This window comes from Perca flavescens, chromosome 18 (genome assembly GCF_004354835.1).
Source record: "Perca flavescens isolate YP-PL-M2 chromosome 18, PFLA_1.0, whole genome shotgun sequence".
In the NCBI taxonomy this organism is placed as follows: Eukaryota; Metazoa; Chordata; class Actinopteri; order Perciformes; family Percidae; genus Perca; species Perca flavescens.
The window spans coordinates 19,957,008-19,983,536 of NC_041348.1; the positions used below are offsets into that span (position 1 = coordinate 19,957,008).

General features: G+C 42.0%; 1 protein-coding gene across 2 annotated transcripts in view; it reads left to right on the forward strand.

The window, feature by feature from the left end:
- The window catches only part of sesn1 (sestrin 1), a 53,531-nt gene extending 28,017 nt beyond the window's left edge, over nucleotides 1–25,514 (forward strand). The window contains exons 1-9 of one of the 2 annotated variants that reach the window (XM_028604948.1): nucleotides 19,605–19,879; nucleotides 20,717–20,782; nucleotides 20,898–21,098; nucleotides 21,206–21,388; nucleotides 21,707–21,943; nucleotides 22,147–22,401; nucleotides 22,496–22,686; nucleotides 22,792–22,936; nucleotides 23,040–25,514. In XM_028604948.1, coding sequence (XP_028460749.1) covers nucleotides 19,778–19,879; nucleotides 20,717–20,782; nucleotides 20,898–21,098; nucleotides 21,206–21,388; nucleotides 21,707–21,943; nucleotides 22,147–22,401; nucleotides 22,496–22,686; nucleotides 22,792–22,936; nucleotides 23,040–23,126 — 1,467 coding nt within the window. In that variant the 5' untranslated portion in view covers nucleotides 19,605–19,777 and the 3' untranslated portion in view covers nucleotides 23,127–25,514. Of the gene's footprint in view, nucleotides 1–19,604; nucleotides 19,880–20,716; nucleotides 20,783–20,897; nucleotides 21,099–21,205; nucleotides 21,389–21,706; nucleotides 21,944–22,146; nucleotides 22,402–22,495; nucleotides 22,687–22,791; nucleotides 22,937–23,039 lie in introns of those variants that run through there. The other variant, XM_028604947.1, reaches the window with a different exon arrangement.
- The last annotated feature ends 1,015 nt before the right edge of the window (nucleotides 25,515–26,529 follow it).

The window sequence follows — 26,529 nt, forward strand, 5'->3', positions numbered from 1 at the left end:
TTACTAGATCAACTCATTTTTCAGACTTAGCCGATATTATTTTTGCCTTAAATGCCAAGCCAACGGGAATGATGAATCGGAAAGCTTATGAAGAACGCAGCTGCCTCTGTCAAGGCACTTCTAAAATTGATGTCAGTCATTGTTCAAGCTCATGACCATGGAGCTCTAACTCTCATAGTGTGTGTGTGTCCTGTCCGAGTCCTCTTTTCCTTGCTGCTTTCTGTTCAGATCCAGGGGTGTGTTCCACTTCCTTCCTGTGCTGCCACAATCTTGGTCAGGCTTCCTTCACGTCTTCCAACTTTTATGAAATCGACTGTGTATGAATGTGTATATTGGCGTGTATCTCTGTACACAGTTCTGCATGAAACACCTGCAGGTGTTAATGAGGGTGCACATGGAAAATGGGACACAGGGCTTCTCTGCTGTGTTTTGATGTGACCCTCGCTCTGTGTGCGCAAACATCGCCTCACACCTCTGAGGTCAGAGACCGATAAGAAAAGACACAAAGTAATTTTTCCCACACAGTGATGTCACCTCTTGTGAAAATCTTGTCACAAACCAGTCTGACTCTGGTTACTTTGAATTTTTATCTTTTTCAGTCCCACTTGACCAGACTTTGTCCTGCGTCACCAATACCTGCCGAGAGGTTACAAGGTCAACGCTGCTGGCTCAGATTCTCACAGACATGGCAACACAAAAAAACAAACAAAAAGGATATCTTGGCTCTTGTTTATGTGGTTAGAACTTCTCCATTATTGATGAAACTGCAATGTTCTTGCAACACAGCGGAATGTTTCTGCTTCCTGTCTGGGTGCTGTTGTTTTGGCCCTTACAGAGCTTACAGTATTTGCTGCTTTTTGTGCTGGTATTAAACAAGTTACAGCTTATTTAGCTGTTTTGTAACCTGGATAAAGAAATAATGCCTGTTCACTGGATGTGATCCAATAATGTTATGAACTGCATCGTTTAAGAGTAAGGTTTAGGGATGCAAACTTTAAAAAATGTTATTGGTTACATTGTGATCATTAAATGATTAATCATACAAACTACATGCTTTTCCTTGACATGGGCAATTTCAAAGCATCACCTTGATAAGTTAGGTATTTGGAAAACACGTTAATAATTGGATTCAGAAATAACATGATAAAGATGTTTCCATGCGGTTTAATCATTTCAGCTGTAGGAGTATCCTTGACATTACAAGGGGAATGTTTGTAACTGAAACAATATGATAAAGAAAAGTGGCAAAGATCATGGTGTCAAGCAATATTTAAAAACTGCTGCTTCTGCAAAAGATAAAGTTATTCTGTGTAACTTGCAGGCTTTCTGGAGGAAATGGATTAAATGAGACTGAACACACAAAACAAAGTCTAAAATCATATTGTAGAAAATAAAATGCATTGCTGTGATCCCCTGATTACTGTTTATTCATGAGTACATAGTCAATGTGAACAGAGCATGTGGCCACTGTGTAAGGTCAGCATTAGCTTACCTCTTATTTATATGCCAGTATACTCCCTTTTGATTGCCGATTTAAGGAGTAGTACATCCAACACTGCAGTGGTTCTCTCTGAGGGCTGGACATCAGATCGATGATAAATGTCAGTGTAACAGTATCTGAGGGTGGACATTTTTTATTGAAGCTAGATGCTGATAGTGAGGAGGTGTAGTGTATGGACAAACAGGATTGTGCTCACATTTTTAAAGCTCTGGTCAGTGTCACTGTATCTTGACCCTCTGGAAGCATCTCTGGCCTGTCTGATGCAAGGGGGTAAGCTTCGCTTCAGAACTCGAGCCATCATGGCGCCATTTTGTTGCTAACTGGCCATCACCTCCTGTTAGCATTCCGCTGACCGCCATTTTTTTTTTACGTCACTTGACTGCGAATAACTTTACATCAGAAATGTTTGAAGACTCTATTTGTCCGTTGTTTAGTTCCAAAGAAACACGACAATGTATAAAAGGCTCCATTACCTTGTACCTCACGTTATGGCTCCGTAGCAGACGTTTTTGTAAAAATAAGCTAACGATTGTGTCATAACCAAGTGACTTACTGTCGCATAGTAGAGGAATTACCGTATAGTACAGGAGAAGCTCGCAGGCAGTTTCGACTTACATGAGTTGTTTAGGTTTAATTACTAATGTTAACTAGCATGTTAGTGATCAATAATTAGCCTGTGCCCATGTTATCTCCTTACATACACCTACAGTCTCCGTATCTGTAAGATTGGGAATGATTGAGATTTCTCTTGGCACAGCTACCAGAAGACTTACAACTTTCAGACACGTTGCTCACGTCACATTCTCTCAGTTGGAGGCTGCGCAGTAAAGCTGGCCATCACCGGAAAAGTGCTTCTAATAGCCTTCACTGGTCTCCGTCCAGAGCAACGGGGTCTATTGGTCCATTATATACTGTCTATGGTCTGATGTCATGAGACTGTTTCCATGTCTGTATGTAGCTGCCATAGAAACCAACCTGTTCCCTATCTCGCCCTGTGGTAGAATCCACTCCTGAGCTCTTGTGAAATACTTTGAGAAATATGCAAATTAACGCACGCACGCACGCACGCACGCACGCAATCCAATGCATAAAAACCAGACAGAGGCGAAAACAAAAAAGGAAGAATTCCAGAGCAGTTCTAAAAGCAGATCCTGGGAAAGCAACTAGTAGACAAAAACAGAAACACAACTGTCATGTGCCCTGTAAGATGCAGACAAACTATGCCACCATTGGATGCTGCAGATATTTTAATATACCTGTAAGTTTTAAATAACATTGTTTCCATGGCTGTGTCAGTCGAGTCCCATAGACAGTGTGACTTTCAGACAGATTTGTAGATGATACTGTAGGTGCCTGCAACCAGACACTTTCCTCAAATATCACACAAAAGTGCTGATTGCATCAACGCTCCTAATCAAACACCCCATTCTCACCTCGCAACCCAAACTTTGACCCTAAATATCTCAACCACTACTTGTTTGTTTTCTTTCAAACAAAACAACTTGCACAACCCCACTTTCGAGCAAACGTTCTCCTATGCAGCCCACAAAACACTAAACAATCCCCCAAAGAAAGGCCTCGATCTGGCTTTGAAGAGAAAACACAATCTGTCTTCAGAGAGAAGAGCACTTTTCAAGAAGCCAGTGTTTTTCAGCTTTCACCGAAACCGACGTGGAAAACTCATTTCCACAATTGTTTCCCTGCTGTATGATCAGTTCAGCTGTAGGAGTGTCAATGTGGGGGAGATGCCTTGACATCACGGGGAATGTTTGTAACTAGGACGAGCCGATAAAGAAAAGTAGCAATGATTGCAGTGTCAAACCACAGATACAAACAAAAGAAAATGGTGCAAAAAGCCTTGAAACCAAAAAGCAGGGAGTGCAGCAACCTTACTGATCTGGGCAAGGAGTCACTGTTTTTGAAGTGCCTCCCCTGCGAAGTCTGGGGACTTGCATGTAAGGCCTACTATAACTGGGTTGTCTTTCAGCAGGGGGCTGCAGAGTGGTATGGAGGGGGCCCTGTTTTCCATGTGTGCTGTTCATACTCATAGTGTTTCTCTTCAGGCAGGCTGCCAGTATGTGGAACAGTCGTGGAGGGCCTTGGCTCAGGGCTTTCTGTTTTTTTTTTTTTTTTTTTTTTTTTCTTCTTCACAGAGCTGATGAATTTGCTGGGGTTTGAGCTGTAGCATCTGTTGCTTTGAGGGGGCCTGCTATTTATCAAACTGAAGCGGAGTCTGCTGGGAGCCCAAAGGCAAAGAGTCATGGCTTACTATATAGGTGCCCCCCCCTCTCTCTCTCTCTCTCTCTCTCTCTCCCCCCTAAGCACTTTGTTGGCTCGCTCTCGCAATCTGAAGACATGTTATTCAGAGCTGTGTTTGTGCAAAGGGAATAACTAGCAGGGGGGGAGGGGGTTGAGGAGGGGAAAAAGGGAATATAGGATGTGACTTACAGTATTTTGAATAACTCCCTATAGTGTTATAGTTAAATCTATGAAAACAACAACTTCTACAGGCACTTGGCACCCAATGTTGTTTTTAAAAACGCTGTTGAAATAGTTGAGTGCAGATTGGCCTGCGGCTTTTCAGGAATCCACCAGTGTGTTCTTAGAAAGAAAAAATACTTGAAGGTTTGGTTTTATCCCAGGCACTTTAAAGCAATAAAAAAAACGTTTGCATTTGTTTTTGTGTCATTTAAAGCCACAGACGATCACTTGCAAATGGAGACATGTCATGTCAGGCACTTATTACAGTCATTGCTCACCTTTTTAAACAGTTTCTACTTGCATACATTCTCACACAAACACACAGACCCGAGCTGCTCTCACTGAGACAACATGCCCAGGGCTGGACTGGGACAAAAAATCGGCCCTGGCATTTTTGGCCCAGGCGGCCCACACCCACCGTGATTGGTCAGACACATTCCCTGCAGACAGTCCTCTTAAAATATGCGTGCATTCTATGATATGAGTTGCCTAGTGTTTAGCGTTCATGTGATTGTTTTGGATCCTTCAAGAGGGGTCTCAAGACTTATCTGTTGATCTTACACTTAAATAATTCATTAATTCTTAGAGTTATCATTTGTATATTTATGGTATTTTTATAAATTTGTATTATTGATATTTGATATTGTATTGCCATTATTGTTATTACTATTTTGCTTAATATTGGCTTAGCAACTTTAAAAACTCTTTACTGTTAATTTTAACTATTGTAAGATTCATATTTTGTCGCTTTGGACATAAGTGTCCATAACCCTTCCCAAAAGCTACCATTAAGCTGAGAGTAGTACAGTATATGCCCTGGAAAAGAGCACCATTACAAGAGAAGCTAATTAAGCCATTCAATGAACACTGATGCTTGTATCAACACTGATTTTATAGATCACACAGACTTTTCAGCTACCCAACAGGCCAACCGTGAGCATGTAAGCTTAAGCAGTTAGGTTACCTGACAGCCACTAACTTTAATGTTACAGCCAAACTGCTTGTTGTTGTTATGACGTCACACACACACACACACACACACACACACACACACACACACACACACACACACACACACACACACACACACACACACACACACACACACACACACACACACACACACACACAAAGAGCCCGGAGTGGGGAAGGGGGTTCCTGGATTTGATTGGGTCAGGCCAGTGCCAATAAAGAAAATTAACCAATGGGCCGCTGTGAGTTCTTTATGGGCCAGCCCGGCCAAAAAATAAAAAAAGGCCTATTTATATCACCGATTCGGCTCCAAAAGTGCGTCAGCAATTCGGCCCAAAAGTGTGTCGGCCCACCGGGAAAATGCCCGGAATGCCAGATGGTCAGTCCAGCCCTGCGTTAGTCTCAGGTGTGCTGTGAATCCTGCTTTGGCCACTGTTCTTAACTGTCCCATTGATAAAACAACGATCGGAGGGAATAGCTTCAAGGAGGTGATGGAAAGCAACAGGGAAAGAAATTAACAAAGGAGTGGAAGAACAGTGGAAGCTGGGTGGCTGAAGAATAGCAGTGGAGAAAGACAAAAATTGTGGCTGGGTTGGCTCAGTGGGTAGAGCAGGCAAACTGAGAGGTTTATGCCTCAATGCAGAGGTCCAGGGTTTGAATCCGACCTGTCTTCTCCCTCTCTCTCCCCTTTATCACCTAGCTGTCCTGTCAAAATTAAAGGCAGAAAAGCCCCAAAAAAATCTTTTAAAAAGGAAAAAGAGACAAAAATTGATTGATAGGAGAGAAGTAAACCGCATGACAGAAAACTGGTTAACTGCTGTGTCAGGTAAACAGAGGATGTTGCATATATAATCCATGCATGTAAACATTCATGTACAATATTACCATCACATCTATTTACCCACTTAAACCAACAGTCACCTTTCTCTTTTTCTCTTTGGTCTTTTTCTACCTTGTTCCACTTTCCCTGTTTGCTCCGTCACTTTCACTTCCCCTTGGTTTTCTTTGACCTCTCTCCTGCTCTCTCCCTCTTTCTCTCTCTCTGACTCTTCCTTCTCTTGTGCATCCACTGCGATGTAACTCTCTCATACAAACATGTATTCTTGAAAAAGGCTGCGCACACAGAGGCTTCTTTCATTCAAAGTTGTTGTATCTGTGCTTTACATCTTTTTACATGAGGACGCTCACATGTCTCTTCAGCATCTGCCAGTCCGCCGCAGACAATCCTTTATTTATGTGAGTCTTGTTATGGGTTTAGCTACCCCAAAACATGCCTCCTGACACGCTACAGAAATTAGAAAAGGGAGAAAAGTTTTTTCCTCCATTGACCGAGGCAAGACACACACACACACACACACACACACACACACACACACACACACACACACACACACACACTTCTGCATACACACAAAAACGCATTCTATTCAATCAAAACTTTCGCCCTGAGAGGCAGCAACTGGTCAACAGGATATGAAACCCTCCTTTCTGCTTTTCTCCTTAATGTCAGAATTGACCTTTCCCCTACTTTTGTCTGCCTTTTCTAGACTGAAGCTCACTCTTGCCATGGTTTTGGTTTACCCAAATTTGTTTGGTTGACTTTTTCAGCCTGTGGCCTTCATTTCAAGCACAACTGAAAGAAATACCGTCTTTTGGGTTTCACTCTGGGTCTAGTAAACCTTCCATTTCTGCGCTGTTACTCTGTGCAGACTTGCAGATAATAAATGTCCTGCTCATTTGCTATGGGTTATGGCTGAGTCATTCCCATGTACTTGGTGAAAGGTGTTCACTCGGAGACGGAGACCACTCTGCTGAGCCTCACCCCTCACCCCCCTCCCCACCCTCCTGACTGGTGTTAGTGGAAGGGAAGATGACCATCTGCTGCCCCAGTTGCCCAGTGACTGGACAACAGCCTTTCCTTATGGCACAGTTCTGTGTGTGTGTGTGTGTGTGTGTGTGTGTGTGTGTGTGTGTGTGTGTGTGTGTGTGTGTGTGTGTGTGTGTGTGTGTGTGTGTGTGTGTGTGTGTGTGTGTGTGTGTGTGTGTGTGTGTGTGTGTGTGTGTGTGTGTGTGTGTGTGTGTGTGTGTGTGTGTGTGTGTGTGTGTGTGTGTGTGTGTGTGTGTGTGTGTGTGTGTGTGTGTGTGTGTGTGTGTGTGTGTGTGTGTGTGTGTGTGTGTGTGTGTGTGTGTGTGTGTGTGTGTAAGTTTGTCTTAATTTGTGTGTGTCAAGGAGAGCCCAGTATTGTGTTAAGCTTTCCTGTGGGAGTCCCATAGAGAACGCACCCTCACCCAGCAGGACCGTCCTCTGCACGGTGCGAGCTGACTCGGCCTTCCAGTCGGGTTAGTGGAGGGTCAGTGATTTATAAGGCTATTGGCCAAAACTTTGCTCCGGTGCATCAAGAGAAAAGATTTCCTCTCCAGACGTGTGCGCACACACGCACACACATGTACACTATTGTTATGGATTTCATCGTTAGCCTTCATGAACACTTCGGAAAACTAGTGTGTAGAAGGTGGGGTAAGGTCAAGTCTGAAAGTGTCAAAGGAAAAACAAACGGATGGTGCGTCATATTTTTATTCAGAGACGTTTCAATTTCTACATCATTCATGTGACCAGTAAAAGAAAAATCTCGTAATTTGGGAAGCTGTTTATGTGATGTAGCATGAAAGCAGCTGCTAATTCATGAGCAAGGAGGTGTGTTTGTGTTTCAGCCAGTCAAAAAAAAAAAGACAGTAGTCCCTTCATTCAAAGTAAATATCTGTAAACCTATTAGTGACCATCTTTACTCATAATCCCATCTTGGCCATGCTGGTATAACATAGGGCTTTCTCTGTGGCATTTGGAGTCTCTGCAGGATGTGAACAGAGAGACAGACGGCAGACAGATGGCGCCGTAGGTGAGCGCACACTGAAAACGAGAGGACGTTGGTTACATTAGCTCACTGTTCATGTTTCGGTTTACACACCCAAAACCAATACTGAAAGATCTGCTGTGGCTAACCCAACAAGAGAAATATACAGTACTTCATTTGATAATGAAACCCGATCTGATCTGTGTCAAAAAAAGAAATACACCCACTCAGCAAATGCATCTTTATCTTTGTCCCCTCAGGAAGTTAACACACTGTGCTTAGTTATTTTCTCTTTGCTGCGTTTGAGATCAAGTCATTTTTTTTTTTACTTTTTCAGGCTGTGTTTAGTTTGTGCGATTTGAAAGTGTTTGATACTTTTCTCACCCTCTTGTTTCCATTTCCATCTGTCTCCTATTCTCTCCTTCCTGTTGCATGCTCGGTCTCTCTCTCACACAGGTGATGTGGACTGTACTTAGCTCAGTTACTCATTATCCCCCATCCAGTCCTGTCAGTTAGCTGCCTGCTCTTCCATTGCCTTTGCAGGAGAACAGCAGCAATCTGAGAGGGGTAGTCATGACACTGAACTTTTCCTCCTAGACATTTAATGAGGAAAACAAGCCCAGTGCCACGCATTTCTTGCTTAATTGAAAGAATCTTGTGAGCAGCTACAGTTTTGGCAATGGTGCTTAAAGCTCATACCACATAGACACTCGTTAACGAGTGACAACACTTACGAGGAGCTCTTTGAGCGATGCTAAATGCATGTGTGCTTCCCAATGTTGTTGGGCCCTACTTATTATTTTTCTTACCTTTTGAATGCTAAACTCAGCCTTTATTGCATAATAATATACTGTAGATTGAGAATAGAGGTTGACAAATGCTCCAGAGGAAAGCAGGGGGATCTGGGAGATTTGCGGACTGTGGCTGAGCCATGCTGCTTTGATATTTAGGTGTGTTTGTGTGGAAAACCTGACAGAAATCTGATTTGGCAGAGCCATTATCCCCTTCAGACTTCAACAGTATGCCTACACCGCGCTCTGGCTGCCACTAATCCCATAATGGGCTGACTCTGCACTGAAGCTGCACAAATACTGTTCCCCTTGGTGATAACTCTGACAGTGGGTTTGTTTCTGTTAATGCTCCCCGTGTATGTGCTCTGCATTACAGTGTGTGCCTTAGTTTTGTGTGTGTGTGTGTGTGTGTGTGTGTGTGTGTGTGTGTGTGTGTGTGTCTTCTCAGGTGAGTGGGCACAGATAGGTAATCTAGTGTACAGAGTCATCGATTTTCCTGCTGCACAGGAAGTGGCTGGTTATTGATTCTCAGGGACAATGATGTCACTCTAGATGGTGTGGGGTGTTTGCTTATCCATGATAAGGTACGAGGCGCTTTCTCGCTGCACACTGGTCAAATAATCCTCTCCCCCTCTGTCCTCTTACCTTTTATCACTCTTCTCTCATCACTCTTTCCACTCTCCATCTTTTCATTCATTGTGAATGCCCTCTGTAACCCCCACATCCATTATGTGTGACATAATCACTGATGAGGGATGTCACTTATAACAGTCATGCATTTGGCTAGATTGGTGATCTATAGGAGTATGGTTACAGTGTCAAATATGATCCCTACAAATGTCTTCTTTGCTATTAAGTTAAAAATATATGCATTTTAATTTAGATAACTATGTTTAACACATTTTCCCATTTATTTAGTCAAAAAGTATACAATTTGACGTTTGATTATTAAAACAAAATCAGCAGCATTAAAGCTCTACAGTTTTTGACAGTGTTTTCCATCTCTGTGTAGTCTAAAAGGCCTTATCTTTTATCACAAACCTGTCGCTTTACTTTTCTTCACTCTTAGGTGTAAACTTAGTCATGATGCTCTTATCCTTTTGCTTCCTCTTTTAAAAAAAATAATGTGGACACTCACAACTTTCCGATGCAGATGACTCAGTCAAGCCACCTTGCCAATTTAGCTGGGTTAGCCCAACCGCATATTATAACTGCTTATCAACTTCCCCATAGATGAATTACTTTTTATCAGACATGACACCAATAGGAACATTGCCATTTAATACAAAGGTGTCTGCATGTAAGTAATGTTAAACCATTTATTGCACATCAGCTCCCAACAGGTAATCTGTGCACAGTTTGTAACACTAAGTACCAAAATGTATGAGAAATTCAGCTTTGAAAACAACAACATAAAAGTAACAACTTTCTGATTTTTAACAAGCATTTACTTGCTGCATGAATTGAGAAACTGATGTTATTGGTCCCCACAGTAATATAATCAGTGAATGCTACACTGGACTGATCTCCTAATTTAATCTGACACTTCAAAGTTAGTGAGATATTTGAACCGGACTTGAGTCCACAAGGGGAATAATTCAGAAGAGTTTCGGACGTCGGGTTTGTTCTTTTCTTGGTCCCACAGGCCTGTAATTGATTAACCACAGCGCAAATATGTCCAACACTACCTGGAGGACCACACACACACACACACACACACACACACACACACACACACACACACACACACACACACACACACACACACACACACTGCTGTCAGGGTTATGAGGTCCATGGAGAGTTTTATAAAGATGAAGACATGCACACAAGCCCTACACATTAACCTACTACATTTTTTTTTTTTAAAGAGAAAGTTAAAAAAGTTAAAGCTACATCAATTGTTAAAACAAACACCCCAAAAGCACAGATGTTTCTTGAAACATGAAAATGTTTTTTTAAATAGATTTTTAGATAACAATTTCATTAGAGGGAAACAAATTCTCACCCTGCAGCTTTTGTTTACATCAAGCAAAGGCGGCATGCAAGCATGAAATAAGCAAACGTGTACAATATACAATATTTGTAAATGTAGACTGTATATCGTGCTAATAAAAAATTGCTATTTTCTCTGTAAAATGTCTACAACAGGTGATTTAGTTATAATGATTTTGTTGTTGTTTATAGTTATTATAATTTCATTTGACTTGAATTTACTGTGAGACACGTGAGTGACTGTTTGCAAGCACTGTTTGCGTAACTGGTAGGATGTATGGACATATTTTAGGCCCAGAAGATAATGTGACTCAGTAAGCATTTCTAAATTTTTCCAGTGTTGTCTTAGACAGTGCAAACTCATGATCTCATTTCATGTGCTTTTGTTTGAGGAACTTACTGGGTATAGTCCCAAGAGGACGACATGCATGTACATGTCCTGTTTGTGTATGTTGTACTTGTCCTTCTTGTGTATGAGTATGCTGGCTTCACTCTGTATTTTCTGTATGTCATCTTAGACCTCTTTTTCGAAGTTAAACTTGTGGTAGTCCATAGCTCACAGATCTGTTTACTTCAGTTTATTCCATCCATCCATCCATCTTCGTCCGCTTATCCGGTTACTCCAGTTTATTAGAAGGTACATATACTGTACTGTTATTCGGTCGCCTCCCATTGACCTTTTACTGGCCTGGTAGATTCAGAGTTCACCCAGGGGAGTAAAAAAAAATATTAAACAGGTGGAGCATAGAGGTAAAACCATGTTGCCTCAAAACTTTGCATTTAGAGAGTTTGGAAGTCAGTGTCCTTTTCTTACGTTTTCTTAAAAACAACAAGAATAAAAGTGTAAGGAATTGATTAATCTGTGTGTTTATCTGATCTAATGTAAGATGCAATCGTTAGTATGTCTATCTAGTTTACCTCAAAAGCAAAGGAGCATTTCATACTCTGGGTTCACGGGTGGTGTAAAAAAAGAACCTGTTCATTATAGCACATCCACTGTTTTATTTCCCTACTAAAAGCGGGTCCTTGATGCTATATCAGAGGGTACAGTAGCGTTAGCAGGTTTGTCCTGCTCTTAATTGGATTTGGGGATGTTTACACTCCAGCAACTCCAGTCAAACTTGTTATCAAGATAGCAGTATTCGGTTTGTCAAACACACTTGCTTTTTCCCCTGTAAAGTTAAAAATAAATAAAAACAGTAAAGCATAACTCACAACCTCTGTCCTGCTTGTCAGAGTGTGTAAGCTTAGCATTCAGACAGGCTTATGTAAGAACAAAATAACAGTCAAATCTTACATTTTTCCTCATCCCAATTGATACTACTAGTGCTTACTAGTGCTCTACTCTGCAATAAAAGAACAATGTTGCTCCTTTTTATATCCATGTCTTCTACATGGATCATCAACTGGTAAGGATGTTGATTTTGTTTACCAGGGACATGAAGCTTTAGCCTCAGTCTATAAGCCTTATATTTATGTATGTAGCCATCAAGTGCATATTTAAAATCGGTTTACTTTATTCTCATTGTAGAACGAGTCCGTTTGAAGCATTAAAAAGACAGCCAGAGACTGCATTTTAAACCAACTCATGGAGCTAACTTTAGCTTAATTAGCTAGCTAGCTACAGCTGATTTAAATCCAATAAAGCAGTAGTTGTCAACTAGAAAAGAGAAGTCTGCTTTTGTCTACCGCTGTCTAAAATCAAGGAGCCATTGTTTAAAGAAAAATGACTTTGAATTTTGAGTATGATATCTGACACCATTACCACATCGTTAACTGCATAAGTGCAATGCTGCTATTAAATAGAAAACCGACTTAAACCCTTTATCTTAATATGTCGACTGTGGGGAGATTTAAGTCACTATGGGGAAATGGTTATTAGTGATATTTAAATATTTACAAAGGCAGTGGAAATATTAAATTAATTCCATTTTTTACTTGTCGTGTGAATTTATATTAGGATTCCCACCTTCACTCTGCCATTCTTCTTCTGTCCCCACTGTCCGATGTCTTCAAAGTCTTAAAATGATCTCTAAAATGATTGAAAAGGCTGAGTCAGTAATGGGTGAAGAGGACAGCGACCAAGGTGATCAAGTTTCCACCTAATCAAACAGACATTTCATAAATGATTAAACATTAATGGGGCAGTCGCCGTGACTATTTTGTGCTGCCATTCAGTAAGGGGACTCATTGCCTATTAATGAAGTAATAGGACACGGCCAAAATGGTTCTGAGGGCAGCGATTAGGCCATATCACTTCCTCCCCTCCTGAAGTACAGCAGGATCACCTCCACTCTCAACTTTTCAATCAAAATACATCCAAGGTTACAGATTGAGCATAGTGGAAAAAGAGAAGTGAAACCAGCATTCTCAAACAGAGTGCAATAGTTTTTAGTCTTTGCTGTAGCCTCCGTGATGTATTCCATCACACTATCAGGGTTTTTTGTCTGCTGTCTAATCTGGTATAGCTCCCACTGGATCGCTGCTCTCAGGTCTGTCAAAGCTTCTTCTTCTGTTGAATTAAAAAGTGTTCATTGACTCGCTGTCTTCAAATGCTGAAACTAAGACTCAATGGTGCATCAAGTTTGTATTGCCTTTGATTACTAGCTGGAGCATTGTCTGCTGTTGTGAACTTGTTTATTGGTATTTTTGGGAATGAATCACCTCCGTTCTGTATTCTCACTGAGACAGCTGAAGCCTTGGTTCTTTTGTGCTGGGTTTACAGTGCCCATTAAGAATTACAGGGTGATGATCAACAACTTTTTGGCCAGCTTCCCAGTGAGATGAGTCATTTTTTTTGCTCAGTCAGCAGAGCTGAGGTCTTGTCAGAGAGAGAGAAAAAAACAGCTGTGCATGCCAGGAGGCACACAGCAGCGTCTAACCAGAGGGACTGTTTTCTTTGGGGCTCTTAGCGTCCCAATGCTGGTTTAAGGTCAGCTTTGTTAGTGCCATGTTTTGGGATAATGGTAGCTTTCCCTATGATTTCACTCTGCATGTCTTGAGTATATAAAAACATTTGCTACGATACTTCGCAAGTCTCTTGAGTTTTGTCTTTTGGCAGCACCTCTGGACTCACCCCGCAGTGTTATCTCCTGTGTTTCCCGTTGGGAATCTTTATGAAGAGGGGGAGTCAAAGGACAGCAGGGGTTGTTGTTGTTAGAGAAATAGAGAGAATGTATAGAGAAAAGGGCAAAGAAAAATTTAGTTTTTCATTGATTTGTGGTGGCTGGGTCATATCAATCTAAAGATAGCAGATGTAGGCTTTATTTTCCGTTTTTCTGTGGGCTCTTTTTCTTTTGAAGCCTGTTGTATTGTGACAGCTGCCCTCTCCCTGTTAGAATAACATCCCCGGGAACTCACTCTTCCTCACGTGCACATGGGTTGCAGGCCTACGCCTTTTCTCCTGTATTGTAGCCCACTGTGCATATAGATTTACTTAGAGATTTGTGTATATGCAGGTTTTACGCCTGGCAGTGTAAATTCATAAAAGCGAGGTCCCAGATACCTCAATCTATAGTTTTTTTCTTTTCTTTTTTCCATGTGCGTCCTGAGGTCTCCACAGTTCCTTTTGCGTTTCATGGAATCCAAGGAACGCTGCTTCCTCCCAGTGTTGGTGTACGCTGGTCCAGGACCCGCTGGTCTGGGGGGCAACGCCTCTCCTCTCAGGAAAGCCGGCGCTTGGCGAGACCGCTCCACTCTGATAGCCTGCCAGAAAACACACAGATCATAAAAGAGGCGACTGGGGGGAAAAGGAGAAGAAAAGGGACAAAAGGGAAAAAGAGTTGCTCAAAATGGGCCAAAAGGCAACTCTGGTCCAGTTAATTCCCACATTGATTCAACTTTGGCTCATAAGTCTTGACATCAAATGAAAATGAAGGTTAAAATGTCACCACATGAAATCCTCACATTGAAGCTTATGAGCAACAGGTTTTGACAACTTAGCACCATTTTTTTTTAAAGGCTGGTTACTGCTCTGTGAGATGAGAGAAGTCTGCAGGTTGCAGGCTGCTGGACAGGTAATGGTTAACCCTCCAGTCTGCTCAGTTAAATGCTCTGTGATAGGTGAACAGGCTCAACATAGAGCTGTGTTTGAAGAGTGGGGTGGGGGATACCCTGTAGTCTGCAGTTTTCACTCTTTGTGCACAAGTTTAAAACTATCCTTGTATCTGTAGATCTGTAGTATTCAAATGTATTGATTTACTCCTTTTACGGTTAAAAACCGTCACTGCAAGTTTCAGAGTGTATCTGTTTACATGGAGAAAAAGTCTCTAGTTGTTTTCCACAGATGAGAGCTGCTGTTGTGAGCCTCTGGGCCAAGTTAAACCATGTGGTTTTGTGTTTGCTGTGAAGTTAGGAGACATTTGGTTCGCCACTTTAAAAAAAAACAACTCGGACAAAAATTTAAACTGGGCAAATAATCAGTAAACTAAACTACTTTCTATGAAACAAACCAGAGTAGTTTGTTCAGTGAACTTTATGCCTCTGCAAAACTTTTTTTTCGGTTTTCCTTTTTTTTTTTCAGAGAAACTCGAGAGGCAGAGAGAGAGAGCAGAGAAGATTGGTTCCTGTAACTGTTGTTCTACCCTGTGATTGGTGGAAGCCTGTTGCTAGGCTTATGTCAGTGTTCGAGAGTTTTCTGCTTCCTCTCCGCTGTGCACTGATAGGTTAGGTTTGTACTGGTCTGGTGGACTCCTGCCACTTGTTGAACATCCCCACAGTTTTTGCGGTCCCCTCGCGTCTAACTGCATGAGAAAACACAGCAGCCGCAGCACTGAGACACATGTGCAGAGTTTACGTCTAGCATGGCTTCCTCTCTCTGTTTTTTTTTAATCTTATTAAGTTTTATCATCCTCTTTATTGCTTTAAGCCTGTTGTTAATTCTGCTCAACACTCATAAAAGGAAAAACAACTGCTTTTGTGAGCATTTGAGAAAGTAGCTGCCATACTTTCTTACTTATAAAAAGTTTAGTTAACTAATTCTTAACCGTAGATTGTTGGATCTTAATGAAATGGCTACTTTGCTTTAAAAAGTATTAATTGTTTGTTCCAGATTTAGATCCCTTTTCGTACCACTTTCTACACTAATCCTCAAATCTCGAATTCTCTGTAAAATGTTATAACAACATGCGAACTGTCTGTTTACTGGTGTACTTCACTAAACCTGAAATTCCTCATTGTCACTTATTGAACATGACTCTTTTCTATGGTATATATTTCACACTTTGTTGACTGATGCTATTTTTTGAATGTGTGAAACGCTCTCTCTGTAGGTTTGAAGGCTGTTTGTAGTTTGCACATTCATGAAGCACACAGAGACGTTGCTAAGCTTGGATGTAAGATGGACAAAATGGATTCCTAAATTCCAATAAGAGTCAAAATGTCTAAAGAAACTTCTTAAACCACTCATGCAGCACAATAAACTGACATTTTTCACCAAAATATAGCCGCAGACACTGTTTCTAAACTGTCCGCTCCTGCTTCTTCCTCCATAAAATGTCTATAAGCTGCTGCTCTCATGTGCAAAGTAGGCATTATGTTTCTATGGCCACTGGTTCATGCACTAAAGGGAATCTATACAGTATGTAACCTTTTCTGAACACCAGCCTCTATGGCCACAAGAAGGAATTATGGAATAGTGGTGAATGCTAAAATGTATCGTTAGAGTAGCACAAGCAGAGAAGAGTCACACAATTAGGGAACTGTGGGTTATTTCTTATTAAATCAACTTCTAATTTGTAAAGGGAAGATTGTGTTATTTCTTCTGTCATAGTTACACTTTTAGGAAGCTTAAATTGGTTGAAAATTGTGTTTTAAGTAGCTATGAATGAGCAGAAACCAGCTTCTTGTAATGGGCATGTAAGTGTCTATGTAGAAAAAAAACAAAAAACGTTCGATCTGACCAATATTCTTGGCTATTACTCTTAATGGGAATAATGTTTTATAATTCATATTGGTATAAGACTAGTGGAAATGTGTCCATTGTTAAGGCTTTTCCTCCAACAGATCTGAAAATGGGCACACTGTTGATACAAATCTAAGATGATTCCTGTTTCCAGAAGCCTAACCTCCATCATAACTTCTCTTCCCAATGTTGTCCTAACCCATGTACTCCAAACACCCATCACACACACATCACTCTGTCACAGTCGCTGGTTTATCTCCTACTTACTTAGTTACAGCTATTTAGCCTTTTAAGAACAACATTGTGTGACATAAAAGATGCAGACTCCTGCGAGACACCTGCAGTGTGGTTTTTATATGTCACACCGTGTTCTGAACCAGCTCCAGAAGACACCACAAAGTCTTATAAGCAAGGCATAACGTATTGAAGTCTGAAGTTAAATATTTTGTCATGTTTACCTTAATTATGTCAACAACAGAAACATAGTCCAAGTGTGCAATCCAACACATTTATCTAAAGATATACATAGTATAGCATATAGCATTCCGGGATGGGAGGAAAATGTGCTCTGGTTTATTGGCATTTCTTTAAACCAATCACAATCGTCTTGTGCGGTGCTAAGCACCGGAAAAAAAGCTGCGGTGCTCCTGCAAAATCGGCTCGGAAGGAACTTGTTTTGGTGGAACATGTACATTTTAAAAGTTGTTTTAGTCGTGCAACAGAAAACTGAGATTGGACAGATAGTCTAGCTAGCTGTCTGGATTTACCCTGCAGAGATCTGAGAAAAGGTTAACCATAGTCCTCATAAATCGACTAAAGTTTAAAATGACAATACATAGGAAGCCCACGCCAACGGCTATCCGGCCTAAATGAGTGAAATCTGGCAGATTTTTCGTCTGCAACGGAGCAATCCCGGAAGAAGAACGTCAAGGATATGGACTACAGGGATTGGAATTGTATGTATAGTTGGGCAAAAACACTAAAGGGTCATTTACGAGATTTTTCTGGAGCTTTCCGAATCCTTCAGACCATATATAATATTATATGGATGTTTAGTGCTTTGATAACAAGTTCCAAACAAAATTCTATAATTCCATGTAACTTGTTTACAAGCTCTGGTTTGCTTTTGCATAATTCAGCTCAGAGTACCAACTACAATCATGCAACTTTTTATAATTTGGACCAAAGACTGTGAACTGAAGGTGTAAGCACAGCCTTGATGTAGGAAGGAGCAGATATGCCTGGATCACTGCACACACAGAGATACTCCTGATGTGAGTACAGTAAAGCCTACTGAGTAGTCAGTGCGTGCACTCTGACAATAGTGTTTGGCCCTGTCCGTGAGGCCGGACCCCACCCCCCCCCCGAGCCTAAGCGCTTTTATGTGAAAAGGTTTGGTGTGTCGTAAGCCCTAACGCTGACCAGCCTCTTCTGTAGCTTTGCTGAGCCATGGGGCTCCCAGCAGCCCTGGGAGTGCTGACTCCAGCCCTGGGAACGTGTTTACCGCTGCCCTGCACCCCACCCTGTGGCATCAGGAGAGGGACCAGGGAGGGGGTTGTTGGGGGGGGGTTGGCTTGATCCACAAAATAAACCTGCTGAATACTGTGCTATCTATCAGTCCTGGGGACTTGCAGTCGGTCGCCAAACTTGCCGGGCAGGCTTTTGATTGGAGTGCACAGGGGCAGATTTGCCTTTTTACTTGGCTTGCACTCACCATCTCCTCATTGTTGCCAAATGTAACTACTTTTTTTCTTTTGAGTACCATTCACAGTTCATCTAAACATTTACCTGGACCGAGTTGTTGCAGTAAGGATGAACTGAAACATAGTATCTCACAAAATGTACAACTTTTCCAAATAATCAAAACTATTGTGGAGTTTTCTTCCCATAAAATGTGAAATCTCTAAAAAAATAAGTGTTTTGTTTTGCTTAGGAAACATGTTATTTAGAAATCTCATACAGAAACGTGATGTGTGTGCACACTCTGGCCAATATGGGGATGCTTTTGTAATGTGGTTGCTGGCAATCCTCAGAGGAAAAACACTTGACTTACATGCGCTGTTACATGAAATTACAAATGTTTATCTGTTTTTTACCAGGAATTTCAAAGACAATTATACCACTTCTGGTACAAGTTATTTTGACAACAGACCTGTCTGTGTGGAATAAGGTTTTATACTATAATATAAAATGTGCGGTACACAGTGTTGTTTTCAGTACATCTCATCTGAAATCATTCTAAAGAATTATTGACTTTTTAACCACTGCACTGTGATAAACCAGTTATGCACCGTTCCAATGAACGTGTTATTGCCAAGCTGGGATAAACAAAGCCATAAGAACGTCTTTCCTTGACTCTGCTTCCTCTTAGCTTCTAAAGGACTCCTTCAGCTGGGGCTGATAGGTGGATCACATTATCTGAGGTCTGATAGGCTGCGGTGCAAAGCCACTAACTGAAGGGCTGTTGTTGTTGGAGCAGGTCCTGCAGCTATTCATCTCACTGTGTGCTGATGCTGATCTTTCCACAGCAGACCTTTACCTTCTTCTGCTCAACAAGCACAGATGCCCCCCCCCAGTGCAGCAAGAGGCCAGTAGGGGAACTTGCTGCTGCATGCTAGAGCTGGTTTTGGGTGGTTGTTGTTGTTTTCATTGAATGCAGATTACACAGATGAACACACAGATACCAAACATGCCTTTTTTTTCCAGCAAGATTTGGCAGTTTCACAGAGAACTAGTTCTAGTAATCCTGCAGCGTGGTTTCTCCATACCATGATAATTGATTTAAGAATTGATTGTGATTGGAGGAGGAAATCAATAAAGCAATCACCTTGAATTGATTGCTGCCCATATTTAGCATACAGATTGCAATGCATTACAGTAAATTCAATCATGATCATGGCAGCAGGGAACAAAAGAAGGAGAAAGAAGTGATGATGTTCTTAGAGGGGGGATTGTTTTCTCTGCTCACGTTTAGGACCCCCCGTCTTTCTCCTCACGCTTAGCACCGCCCACACATACTCCTCTCGACGCCATTGGCGGCTGGGAGGCTGTTTTCGCCGCCTGATTGGCCGCTGAGCACGTCGATCACACGAGCCTCGACTTATTTACCGAATGTATGAGCGAGAGAGGACGGTATTCTGCTGTAGGGCTGCAACAGCTGACTGCCGAGCACTTTACCCAGTGCCTCAAGGAACAAAGAGAGAAGGAAACAGCCATTCAGAATACTTTTTTAAAGATTTTTTTTATTCCCTTCAAATAATCAAAAGTGCAGCGAGGACACGCGATGAGGCACGCGGTCGCCCCGGCAGAAAACGTGGAAAATAATTATTTTGCAGTGACAGACCAGTTAAAGATATGTACCCATTGTGAACGGCTAAGCAAAAAGGTAAGAGAAAGAAAAGGGCTTCAGGAAAAAAAATAACACTATTTCATAACGCACCGATTTTAAAGCTGCAACCTGACTTTGGGATTTAGAAAAGTGTGTTACGTTATTGATGTTTTTAGGCGACGTTATTCCTTTGAACAAACAAGCTGCAGTGCAGTCTTTTGTGCAGGCTTGTTTACGAGTAAGAAGAGTGTGTGTGGTCATTGGTCAAGAAATGGGTTTCTGAGTTTATTTTCTTCGTTGATTTTATGTCAAATATGTAGACCCATAAATGACACGTTTAAATACATGTTTTGAACCCAGTGTCATTTCTGGATAGTGTATAGGCTACATTTCGTTGGTCATTCATTCATCCACTTTTATCTTCATTGTGCGCTGCGGGACGGTGTCCGCTAGCAGACATGTCTCGACAAGCAGCGGAAAGTTACAGGACATGATAGAAGCTATGCAAGCAAAGGTTTCTGTTGTGTTTTTAATTTTGTATGAAGGCAAAGTGTGTGTTTGTTTGGATTTGTCATGAATTATGAAACGTCAGAGTTTAATCCTGCTTTTCAGTTTATTGTGACTGCTATGAGTTGCATGTTGCTTCTACAATGGAGAAAACCTTAAATCGCATTTCTATTGTCATTTTCTCAGTAAACAAGAGAGATCAGACACGTTCACTGGTGTCCGACTAATAAAGTCTATCTGATTTCTCACACTGGTGAAGGAATACCGTGACAGTAGAAATAAGAAGTGATGATCGCAGGCAAACTTTGCATGGAGCTTCCCCTCTGCTTTCCTGTGGTATTTAAAGTGCATGTTTTTCTCTTCTTTTTTTAATTTTTTGTCGTACAGGACTTGGGAGTAAGGATCCCAAGACCCTTAGGAAACGGACCAAGCAGATTTATCCCTGAAAAAGAGGTAAAAGACCACCAGAGATTTCTCCAGAGACTTTTAACTCCCTTGCAAACATGAACCTATTTAGGAAACTTATGACTTTTTTTTTTTTTTTTTTTTTTTTTTTTTTCCTGTTCAGATTCTTCAAATCAGTAAAGTGGACGCCAGGACACAGTCGATATTTGAGGATGCGTTTGCAGCCCTCGGTCGCCTTGACAACATTTCTCTGGTGATGGGCTTCCACCCGCAGTACCTGGGGAGTTTTCTCCGGACGCAGCACTACCTGCTGCAGATGGATGGACCTCTGTCTTTGCACTACCGACACTACATCGGCATCATGGTAGAGTCCTGTCTATCCTCTGATATCTAATCCACGCCTCGTTTCACCGTTAATGTGTCAAGCTGTTCAGTATATTGGGGTTAACCTCTCCTCCTCTGATCCTGCAGGCGGCAGCTAGACACCAGTGTTCCTACTTGGTCAACCTCCACGTGAACGACTTCCTCCAGGTCGGGGGTGATCCCAAGTGGCTGAACGGCCTGGACGAAGCGCCGCAGAAGTTGCAGCAGCTCGGGGAGCTCAACAAAATCTTGGCCCACCGACCGTGGCTTCTCACCAAGGAACACATCGAGGTGAGAGGACGGGCACGGTCTGGAGGGTGGACGTGGACATGAAAAGTCTTGCGTCACAGGCTGAGATCATGGGTGGAGGCTAGAGTATAGCTGCAGTTGGAAGGATTTGGGAGTCATCGCAGTAGAGGTGTAGCGACAGAGGGATTGTGGGGGTGGGGGGGGAAGGGCGAGGCTGGAAAACAAAGAGACAATAAATTGGTTAGGAAGGGTGAAAACCTATTTTCCCACTTCCCAAAAGGTCAGTGATATTGAAGTCATTATTTGGCTCCGGTTACCGAGTTACTCACTTTATTTTTCCTTTCATTTTTTTTCCCCCAGTGCCTTCTGAAGGCAGAGGAGCACAGCTGGTCCCTCGCGGAGCTGATCCACGCCGTGGTCCTCCTCACACACTACCACTCCCTCGCCTCGTTCACCTTCGGCTGCGGCATCACGCCCGAGATCCACTGCGACGGCGGACACACTTTCAGACCCCCCTCCCTCAGCCAGTACTGCGTCTGTGACATTGCCAATGGCAACGGACATGCTAATCACCACGACGATCCGCTTGGCAACCAGGTGAGCGGTCAAGGATGACGTTTTGTTCAGTGAGCTAGAGCGTGTTTCAGGTTTTCTTACCGGTGTGGGGAAACTCAAGTCAAGGCGGCAGGTGTAATCCCTGCCGTGGACCTCCTGGCTGTGAAGCGCGTGCTGAGTGAAGATGCTTCCTGTCGGACTCCTTCCTAACCGTAGGCGTGCTCCCTTGCTCTTTGTTTCCAAAGGAGATGTGCGGCGAGGTGGAGGTACTGATGGAGCGCATGAAGCAGCTGCAGGAGTGCCGCGACGACGAGGAGGCCAGCCAGGAGGAGATGGCAACTCGCTTTGAGAGGGAGAAGACGGAGAGCATGCTGGTGGCCACAGCGGAGGACGAGGAGTGTGTCCCCTCCAGAGACATCTCCCGACACTTTGAGGACCCCAGCTATGGCTACAAGGACTTCTCCAGAAGGGGGGAGCATGTGCCCACATTCAGAGTGCAGGTAGAGATCAAATCCAGTCTGTAGATGGGAGGGCGGTACACTAAAAAGATGGCCCATACGACCGTTCTTTACTTGTAATTTCTCTTTGCTCCAGGACTACAGCTGGGAGGATCACGGTTTCTCTCTGGTCAACAGACTGTACCCTGATGTTGGTCAGATGCTGGACGAGAAGTTCCAGATGGCCTACAATCTGACCTACAACACCATGGCAACACACAAGGATGTAGACACCAGTATGCTGCGCAGGGCCATCTGGAACTACATCCACTGCATGTTCGGCATCAGGTCAGTCGCTGGATACTCGGGAAGCTTAGAAAACGTTTACGATGCAACCTTTATTTTGTCATGTTTGCAGCACTGTTGCCAACACGGTTTCTCTGTGTTCCTCAGGTATGACGACTATGATTATGGCGAGATAAACCAGCTTCTGGACCGTAGCTTTAAGATCTATATTAAGACTATGGTGTGTAGTCCTGAGAAGACCACCAAACGAATGTATGAGAGCTTCTGGAGGCAGTTTCAGCACTCCGAGAAGGTAAGATCCTGATCCACCCTGGCCTCCTCTGTAGCAGCTATTTTAATTGGTTGATTAACGTACATTTACATTTAATAACTTTAAATCTCTTTTCCTCCTGCAGGTCCACGTTAATCTGCTTCTTATGGAAGCGCGAATGCAGGCAGAACTGTTATACGCTCTGAGAGCGATTACCCGCTACATGACATAAAGTGCTTTTGGCGTTTTTATCGTTGTCTTTTTACTGTCTGTCATTGCTCATTATGGGACACTTTAAGAAAAAAAAAAAAAAAAAGAAAATCAAAGGGGGGGGAATTCAACAAAAATGTGGAAGAGAAGTGAGAAGCCCTGGGTTGTGACAGTGCTTATTGGATGGATTTTGAGAAGAGGAACAGAACAAATGAAAGCAAGGAAGAAAAAAAAAAAAAAAAAAAAAAAGAACTGAAGTCATCTCAAGCTACAAGTGGATACATAAACGGTTTGTGTTGCCTGCAGTGGCAAAACTGACCATGAGAGGGCAGCCTGGAGCAAACGCCTGCTCTGCTGGAGAGTTTGTGCCTGACCACTGACACCGGAGGCATCCAGGATGATGTTTCAGTATTCCAGCATGCAACCCCTTTTGTTGCCAATCTCTTCTGTCTCCTGGTAGAGTGAAGACTCACAAACAATCCCCAGAAAGCTGTGCAGCCAGAACCAGCCTGCACTTTGATTCTGTTGTCACTGTTGTGTTGTTAAGTATCTTTAATAACTTTTCATTTCATTTTGTATTAAGGAAAGTGGATGTTGTTATCGATGTGGTTGCCGTTAGTGGTAACTGGAGAGCATTAACTTTAGGACGTTCTTCTTTTTTTTTTTTATAAAACGTGTGCCTGAACTATCCAGCACAGTGTGCATACGTGCTGATGCTGCTGCTCCCATGTTGTATTCAGCGGGGTCATATTGATCCCCAAATCACCCCCCAACCCCATTATATCCCCTAAGCCCCTATCCATTAGAAATCCATTGCATTACCCCCTCCCTCCCTCTTGTCCTCTACCCCAATCTCAAATGTCAATGTAAGCTAATCCAAGGAGTGTGTGAAAACCAGAGCGGTTTGGAAAGCAACTCAAAGAACACTGTCTGAGCCCTTTTTTTGAGTTTGACTGTACATGTGTGGATGAGTTCTGTGTTCATGGTGACTGAGGAGTTGATGTTTGTGTGCATGTGTTTCACAAAAATGACAGAGAAAAAAAAATGTTTGTCTTTGAATTTCATGTGTCAAAAAAAGAAAAAGCGAGGCACTTTGAAGGAAAGACTTCTTGCTTCTGCTGTAGCTCTGTTATTGTGAGTAACTGTATCATTATTTGTTGTTGTTGTTGTTGTTGATGTCTTTTTTTCTGGTAATGGGGGGGGAAAAAAAGAAAAGCTAATCAAAAAGAAAGTTAGAAACCAGGTTTTCCAGGAGGGATTTGCTTCCGGTTGCCCTAACCACACCTTATCTGTCTTCCGCTTATCTCCGCTGCCTGGTCACCCTAACACACTTTCGAAGCTTTGGATTGTGAATTTACCAGTAAATGAATACCTCTTCTGTTTTTCTCTATAAAACATATAAGTGCTCTTTGGTGAGCAGAGACTCTTTCCGGGCTGTTCCCATTTCTTGGGAACCCGGTGGGCTCACACATGGCCGACTGCGGTCAATTAGCTGTTGAATGCATAAGGTTGTTGCTGTGCTTATTTCCCTGCTGGGGAAGTCTAACCAGTGCAAAAGCAGCTTCCTTTTCTTTTTTTTTTTTTTTTTTTTTTTTTTTATAAATTTTGAACAGAGGTGAGAAACCTCTGCTGTTTTTTTGTTTACTAAAACCAGTAAAGTACTGCATTCTTCTGAGGGTGGATTGAGAGAATCAGACCGATGAATGAGTGATGTTGAGAAGGAGGAGGGTGATGATGATAAAAGAATGGTACATTTGGAAGTGTTTTGAGAGGAAGTGGTTTTTTTTTTTTTTTTCAAACTTCTGACTGACGTCAGTTACTGACACTTTTTTTATATGAAAACATATGAAAAATATGGAAAAAAAATAAACTCTGAAATTGAATTGTTGTGTATCATTTGTAGTTTTCTCCTAAACAAATCAGATTTCACTGCTTTGTCAACAACATATTAGATGTGGAGAGGCCTACGCAATTCTGGAATCAGTCATAGCACAATCGGTGTCAACATCCGCTCCCTTCCACTGTGTGGGACGTATTGGTAAATGAAATAGCCCATGGTAAGATGACTCATGGAGTTTTATTTTATCACCTTATGTTTCGAAGTACACTCAGCTCTTTGCTAATAAAGCTGACTTCATCAACAGTAAGCTGAACTCAGTTTGCCATCAGTACAATCCAGGGACTTTCATGTGAATGTCATTTTACTGTACACACTGGAGAACTGTGACTCCCTGGGAACAGGGTAAAGGTCCCTGTTCTCGTGGTGCGGTCAAGGACAAAGTTGCTCTTACCTCTAGAGTTTACCTCTACGTCACACCTCACTGGGAAAAATCCTTCACTTTCCCTATGAGGTTGTCTGAAGTTCAGGGTGTTTCCCATCCAGGCCTGTCTGTCAATTCACAATTAACAAGAGAAACTCAGTATTATGCCCACTGACTAAACTGCCTTCACATTTCGGTGGCTTCCCCAGACAATATATGGAATAGAACATGGAGAAACATTGTCTTTCATATCAACCTGAGAAATTCAATGTAGAGAACAATGTTTATTAGCTCTGGCTAATGAATGGTGTTTTTTTTTTTTTTTTTTTTTTTAAACATCGGCTTGTCTTGTGGTTGTTTTAAGGTTGCTATTGTGTGAAAATGGGGATTTTCACATTAAGTGCCGTTTCTGATTTGTTTTGATGTAATAACAATGTGATTTTGAAATCTTGTACTTTAGGCTACTTGGTGTAACTTGCAAGCACTGCCTGGCCCCATATCTGTGTAATAATAAAGGCTTTGAGAAGCAAAACTGTTTTTCCACTTTCTTGTGCTTTATTATGTACATGTTACAATGTCACACAATCCACAGAAAATAAAAGATTTACCTATGTGGTAAATTCCAGGTCAGTTATCTGTTTTCATGACTACATTATCATAAAAGAACCTTTACAACACAGTGAGCTTACAAAACAGTTCACGTCTGTTGTATAAATGTGCAAAGAGCTTGAGTTAAATTATCCCTGTACGTGTGAAGATAACCGAAAATCAAGGCTTCTGCTTTATGAAAATTGAAGTGCAAAAAAGGCTACAACTTTTTAAAATTAAATTGGAAAAGGCTATGAAAATAAATAAATGAAGACCTTGTGTATAAAGTATACAGAATTGAGAAAGTAATCTGGTAATTTGAACATCCACACACATATTTTAACAGAGTCACCCTGCTTCTTATCCTTTGCATAATTTCCTTCATCAGCCACCTAAAATCTATTGTTTTGAATATGACACACTGACCATCTGTAGGCCTAAAAGCTGGCTGTAAAAGGTTTGTAGTTATTTTGATAGGACAGCAGAAGACATGAAAGGGGAGAGAGAGGAAAAATGACGTGCAGCAAAGGGCCGCAGGTCGGAGTCAAACCCGGGCCATCTGCATTGAGGACTAAA